Genomic DNA, 6478 nt, shown 5'->3' on the forward strand with positions numbered 1-6478 from the left:
CATGGGACAGGAGTGGGCTGAGACCCCACAAACTCATCGCCCCTGGCAGCACACTCCCAGCCGAGCTGGACCTGTCTCTGTGGGCAGGGAGGATGGGGGGAGGCTTGGGACATGGCAGGGCTGTTCAGGAGGGACCCAGAGCCCCCCCCATCTGCAAGAGACTCTGGCTTGCAGCCACCTACCTTCCTCCTCGGCCACCTCCTCCTCCTCCTCCTCCTCCCAGACGTCTTGTCCTCGCCCTGGCGCAGGGAGCAATGTGGGTGCTGTGCTGAGCCTCAACCTGGCCGGCTTTCGTGGCGGCTCCGGCTCCACATCCGCCGTCAGGCTCAGCGTGGACAGCTTGAGCTTCTCCAGGGGCGTCAGGACGATCTTCCTCCTGCCCCCGCTCTCCTCGCCCTCCTCGCCCTCCTCCGCCACCCCACAGGGCTCCGCTCCGGGGCCCTGCTCCTCCATCGCTTCCTCAGCCTCCAGCTCCGGGGACGGCTGTGCCGATGCATCCTGCTCCTCGGGGCCTGCATCCTCCTCCTCTCCGCTGTGCCGTGCCGGCAGTGACTCCTGCAGGGCTGCTGGTGGCGGCACCGGGGTGTCGGGGAGCCCTGGCTGAGCGGGTGCTGCCTCCTCGGGGGCCGCACGCGGGCTCCCCGCGTCCGGGGACAGGCGGCCGGTGGCAGCATCCTAGGGCAGAGCCGACGGCAGAGGGTGATGCAGCRCGGGGCCGGGCTGGAGCATCCCCCTGCGCCTTTCGGGGGCCAGCGCCCTGCCTCCGCACTGGCCCCCATTTCGCCTAGCGCGGTTTGTGGCTACTCACCCCATCGGGCAGCGCCGGGGGCCCGTCCTGGGGCAGCTCCATGTCGGGGAGATTGGGGTAGTGAAGCGAGCAGTAGAAATGACCTGGGGAGGGGGCACAAGTCTGTGTTGCAAGCTAGGAAGGAGGCTGCAACGCGGGGACAACATGGGCTGCAATGTGGGGACACCATGGGCTGCAAAACAGGGACCCCGTGGGCTGCAATGTGGGGACGTTGTGGGCTGCAACACGGGGACCCCGTGGGCTGCCACGTGGGGACCTCATGGCCTGCAATGCGGGGACACCGTGGGCTGCAATGCGGGGACCCTGCCCCAGCTCGCCAGCACACATCCAGGGCAAAGAAGCAGCCRAGCAGCCTCCGGCAGCACGGCTACGGATTTCCTCCCAAAAATTCAGAGGAGAAGYGCCCTCCGGACCCCCACAGCAGCCCGGCTCACCGTGCTCCTCGTCGAAGGCGTAGTCGCCCAGGCGCAGGGTGGCCCCGCACTGGCGGCACTGGAAGCAGCCGCGGTGGAAGAAGCGGCCCTCGGCGCTCACCCGCTCCACGATGTAGACGCGGCGGCCGCAGAAGTAGCAGGCGTCGCTGCTCTCGCCGCGCACCGCGGGCTGCGGGAGCGGAGTTCGGGCTGCGAAGGGCCCCGGCGATGCCGGCGTCCTCCCGGCCCCCCCCCCCCCCCCCGAGGTGGGTACGGGCGGCTGGGGAAGGGATCGCTGGCACCGGAGAGGGAGCGGCACGTCTTGACTCCGGAAAACCAGTCGGGTCAGGAAACGCGTTGGGAGGAGTCCCAAGCCCGTGGGTGTTGCTTTGCGCAGCCCAAATCCCAGCCCTTGGCTCGGCTCCATCACCRGCCCCCGAAACGCCTGGCCCGGCCGCCACCGCGGCGCCCCAGGGTGACATGGGCAGAGAGGACCCACCTGGCCGGGGTCTGCCGCGCCGGTCGGAGGCTGTTCGGGGCCACCGTCCCAGACGTCTCCATCCAGCCCCGGGTCCAGCTGAAAAGCAACCCAAGGCGAAGGCTCGGCGCCGCTCCCAGCTCAGGGACGGGTGCCGGCGTCCCAGCTGGTCCCCGCTCCCGGGAACGACCTGCCGGAGAGGATCAGGGTCCCGGGGACGCAGACCCCCCCCCTCGTCCTGCGACCCCGAGGTGCTCGCCGGGGCAAACCCACCTCTGCTTCCCTGCGGCTCCTCTTGGGCTCAGCATCCTTCTGGGCGCTGTCCTGCAATCGCAGAGGGGGCGGCTGGCAGAGGGGCCGGCGGCATCGCAGCGGGGGCCGCGAGGGGCTGCCGGGATGGGACGGGATGGGATGGGACGGGGGGGGATCCTCACCTGGGCACGTTTCAGGGTCAGGCTCCGGCTCTTCTGCAGCTTGCTGAGGAAGAGGATGGCGCCCTTGGTGCCACGGGGCGGCAGCGGCTTCTTGGCGACCTCCTCCGACCCTGCAAGAAGTGGGGGGAYGCGGCCGCGCTCGTGGGACAGACCCTGCAGCATGGGGGGGAGCACCCAGGCAGCCCCGGGAGGGAGTGGGGACGAGGCCACCCCGCRGCCGGGACAGGGACCCGGCCCTCCCCGGAGGCTCCCACCTGGAGAAGGCTTGAAAGCCTCGTAGAACTGGCTGAGGTAGGTGATGAGCCCCAGGCGGCTGGGCTCCGCCATGGAGGCCATTTCGGCGCTGGAGAGCACGGGCTGGATGCCCAGCTCCTGCTCCGCCGTGTCCAGCATGCTCTGATGCCTCTGGATGGGCTCCAGCAGGTCGACGGCGTCGAAATCCCTGCGGAGAGACGGCGGGGGGGGGGGGGGTCACGGGGGGGGCCGGCTCGGGGGGGCCGGGGGCTGCCGGGGACCCCCCCCCGGGCGAGGGCACTCACACGAGGTCGGGGCGGAAGCGGTGGACGAGGGCGCAGAGGGCCAAGCCGCTGCTCCAGGAGCGCGTGAAGTCGGCCACCTCCACGCCGCGGTAGCCGGCCGTGCTGGCCCGGCACCAGCTCAGCAGCTCCTCGTAGGCGTCTCCGGCCACTGCGGGGGGACAGAGCGCAYGTGCATCCCGTGACAGCCCGCTCCTGCCCGCGGCACCTCTGCTTTTGGGATGCGGAGGTCCCGCCGGGACGTGATGCTGCCGGCTGGCGAAAACCCCCGGCATCGACCGCACCAAATGGGGCGATAAAGCAGCCAGCGACATTTCCCGGTTCATTGGGTCCACGCTGAGCGCGGGGGGGGAGGGGGGGGGCGAATCCCTCCCGGAGAGGTGCTGCAGGAAGGAAGTGGGGGGACCACGTGCCCGTGGGGGAGGCCGGGGCGGCGGGAGCGGAAACGCCGCTGCGCTGGGGAGGAGCACCGCGGCCGCCTGGGCAACAGCCAAGGCACGTGCGGGAGCACAAAAACTGAGGATGGGGAGGAAAACCGGGGCTGCTGGGGAGGGACGGGATGGGATGGGATGGGATGGGATGGGACAGGACAGGGGGGTCTGGGGCAGGAGCAGCTGCTCTCACCTGTGCTGAGCCGGTTGTCGCTCTTCCCCTTGTGGTCCACCTCCACCATGCCGGCCAGGTAGAGGTCCTGGACCTGCCAGTGGGGACACACGGGCGGTGGGTTACTGACCACACGGAGCCGGTGTCCCCGGCGCAGGTCCAGGTGTCCCCCCCCCCAGAAGCAGCCACATTGGCTGGGGAGGGCTCTACGCAGGGAAACGCATCCGCTGCCCTGGTGTTACAGCATCGCCCGGGGGGGGGCCCTCGGCCAGGATGGGAGACCGGGAGCTGGGGGGCACCTGGCTCGTGCCCCCCCCCCCCAAAACCACTGCGGAGGGAGGCAGGAGGTACCTGGCTGGGTTTGATGGCCTGCAGGTTGACGTTGGGGTAGCGGGTGGCGGGGTCGATGCTGTACTGGCTCACGTTCTTGTGGGTGTTGTCCGGGGAGGTTTGCGAGAGGAGCTGGTAGATGCTCTCCCTGGGCATTTTGGGGGGGGGGGGACAAGGCTGGGCTCAGCCCCCCACGACGGGGCCCTCCCAGACCGTCCTCTCCCTCCCGGAGCGGCGAAGGCTGCAGGTCTCCTGGGACGGCGTGAGCCCAGGGCCACGCGCAGCCGCTGGCAGCGGGACGGGGGCTCTCACCTCTCAGCCAGCACCTCCAGCGGGGGGGTCCCGGCCGCCCAGCGCCGCACCATCCACGCCGCGTCGAAGGCGGCCAGGAAGCCCCTGGCCACGCCGGTGCCGAGCGGCCAGAAGGGCTGCGAAGCGGAAGGGGAGACGGGGATGGAGCCGCTCGGCCGGTCGGGTCGGGAGCGCCGGGAGCCGCCGGGACTTGGCCGGAGATGAAAGCCGGGCGAGGCGGCGAGACGCGTGGGGAGCGGGGCTGCCCAGCGCCGTGGGGCGAGCGCGGAGACGCGGCCGCCCCTGCCCGCTCAGCAGGGTGCTCCTCCGCCCCAACCGCCCCCCCTGGGCGCTGGGACGCGGTGGGGGGCTTGGAGAAGGGGGCAACACCTGGGAAGCATCCCGGTCCCAGGCACACGGGAGCAAGGACGGGGGCAGGCTCCGGGGATGGGATATACGTTGCAAAAAACTCCTCTCCCAGCCCTCATGGGGAAGGCAGGGAGAGGGGAAACTGAGGCACGGGGAAGCGGCAGGAGCTGCCGCGGGCTGCCTGGAGCCGGGTGCTCACCTCCACCAAGCAGTCGCCCACCAGCCCGACGAGCAGGCGGGCGCCGTCGTGCTCCCGCACCAGGGCCGCGTTCTCCGAGCGGGTCATGCAGGTGAAGTCGAACATGTCGACGTCTGGCAGGCTCCGGTGGTTGAGGGCGAACTCCAGCTTGGGCAGGCAGTAGTTGGTGGAGAAGTTGGCCGCTTCTTTGGCGTAGCTGAGGAGAGCTTCCCGGTTGACGTTGTCCGGGGCCAGGAGGCTCTCCGTGTCCGCCTTGTCCTGCGGGGACGGGGTGAAGCTGGTTGCCCTCAGGGAGATGCAACCAGCTTGGGGCTGGAAGTCCTGCCGAGGAGATATTGTCCTCTCCAGGAGCTCGCACGTCCCCGTGGCTTGGGGACGCCCGGCCAAACCAGCACCCACGGCTCAGCCACCCGCACCCCCCCCGCTCCGGGCGTCGCGCTGGGGCGCTGGGGCGGGATGCTGCCTTCCTCACCTGGAGGATGACGCCCATCTTGAGCAGGCTCTGCTTCTTGGCCGTCATGACGAAGTAGTGAGTGTCGTCCTTGTAGTAGACRATGTTTTCCAAGTCGATACCTGGCATGCGGCAGAGACGGGAGCCGCGCTGAGCCCGGCGGGGGCTGCAGCCGGCCCCGGAGCAGCACGGGGAGCCCCCGGCTCGGGGTCAGCCACCAAACGTCCCCTGCGCCGGGTCTACGGGGTGACGGGGCACCGCGCGGGGATGCGGCATCCCTGCCGGCCCAAGGGGGACGTCCCGGGGCCGAGCACCGGGGAGGGGGCCGGGGATGCGCCGAGCCCCCAGGAGCCGCGCCGGGGGGGGCCAGGCCACCGACCCGTCTTGTTGTAGAGGTTCTGGAAGAACTTCTGGTTGTAGATTCGGGCCACGCCGCTGATCTCGGCCACCTCCACCTCGGCCTGGCTGTGGCGGTTGACGAAGTTGGTGGTGATGCCGATGGCCAGCTTGCCGCGGGTCTCCTTCCGCGCGAAGCCTGCGGGCGGGCAGCGGCGTGAGCCGCCGTGGGGGGGACCGTGGGGACCCGGTGTCACCCCCCCCCCGCCCCCTTCACCTTCGGGGACAAATTTGCCGCCTCCGGCCGAGATGAGGACGTCGAACGCGTAGTGGCTCAGGGGCGAGGAGCTGGGCTGCAGCACGGCGCGCCAGCCACCGCCTGCCGGGGGGAGAGGCAGCGTCAGGGGGGCACCGGCGGCGGGAGGGAGGGAGGAGAAGCCGGCGACGCACCCGCCTCCCCCTGCCAGACYGTGTCACGAGCGTGCTAGGTCTCAGCTGAGACACACTCCGGAGGAAAGACTTATACCCTGTCACCCCCCAACCCCGAAGGCGTATCCCGGACTAGCAGGTGGACTGGGGGCTCACAGCGCCCATCCGAAGCCCAGCCCTTGTCCCCAAGGGTGCTGGGTGTCCCCCTGCCCCGCCGCGATGCCTTACCCTGTCTGCCCGCCTTGCCCGCGGGGGGCAGGATGCCCTGAAACTGCACGTTGATGTGAACCTCCACCCCCAGGAGCAGGGCCACCTTCAGCAGGATCAGCTGGAGCTGCCGGATACCTGGAAAGGGAGAGAAGGCACGGGGAGGTGGGACCCCCCCCAAACCCCCCCCCTCCCACTACGTCCCCCCCCCGCCGCCGCCACTCACTGATGTGGTCCAGCGTGCCGGTGCAGAAGCGCCCGTAGAACTTCTTGGCGCCCAGCGCCCGCAGGTCGTGGATGGTGAAGGGCCAGAGGTGCAGGACGTTGTTGCGGGAGAAGGAGCCCCTCTTCTCCACCAGCACCACGCGGGCGCCCAGCAGCGCCAGCTCGATGGCCGCGCGCAGCCCGCAGGGGCCGGCGCCCACCACCAGGCACTGCGGAGGGGACGGGCGCCCTGACGGGGCTGGCGCTTCATAGGGATGGGGGGGTCGGGGAGGGGGGATAAATCCCCAGGGAGCTCAGCACCGCCACAGGCAGCATCTTCCCGCCCCGGGTCAGGATCCGTCCCCCCCCCCCCCCCCCCCCCCCCCCCCC

The 6478-nt window shown here is 70.7% G+C and overlaps 1 protein-coding gene across 4 annotated transcripts in view; it reads right to left on the reverse strand.

The window, feature by feature from the left end:
- The window catches only part of MICAL1 (microtubule associated monooxygenase, calponin and LIM domain containing 1), a 14610-nt gene that overhangs the window by 2809 nt on the left and 5323 nt on the right, over window positions 1-6478 (reverse strand). For 3 of the 4 annotated variants that reach the window (XM_026056575.1, XM_026056573.1, XM_026056574.1), the window contains exons 3-19: window positions 6111-6318; window positions 5906-6022; window positions 5526-5627; window positions 5292-5447; window positions 4934-5034; window positions 4462-4719; window positions 3915-4030; window positions 3624-3750; window positions 3294-3366; window positions 2673-2820; window positions 2388-2575; window positions 2134-2243; window positions 1973-2023; window positions 1721-1798; window positions 1243-1411; window positions 809-891; window positions 183-675 (exon numbers count right to left, since the gene is read on the reverse strand). In XM_026056575.1, coding sequence (XP_025912360.1) covers window positions 183-675; window positions 809-891; window positions 1243-1411; window positions 1721-1798; window positions 1973-2023; window positions 2134-2243; window positions 2388-2575; window positions 2673-2820; window positions 3294-3366; window positions 3624-3750; window positions 3915-4030; window positions 4462-4719; window positions 4934-5034; window positions 5292-5447; window positions 5526-5627; window positions 5906-6022; window positions 6111-6318 — 2578 coding nt within the window. The remainder of the gene's footprint in view (window positions 1-182; window positions 676-808; window positions 892-1242; window positions 1412-1720; window positions 1799-1972; window positions 2024-2133; window positions 2244-2387; window positions 2576-2672; window positions 2821-3293; window positions 3367-3623; window positions 3751-3914; window positions 4031-4461; window positions 4720-4933; window positions 5035-5291; window positions 5448-5525; window positions 5628-5905; window positions 6023-6110; window positions 6319-6478) is intronic. The other variant, XM_026056576.1, reaches the window with a different exon arrangement.

The sequence above is a fragment of the Apteryx rowi genome, unplaced genomic scaffold (genome assembly GCF_003343035.1).
Source record: "Apteryx rowi isolate R43461 unplaced genomic scaffold, aptRow1 scaffold_132, whole genome shotgun sequence".
NCBI lineage: Eukaryota > Metazoa > Chordata > Aves > Apterygiformes > Apterygidae > Apteryx > Apteryx rowi.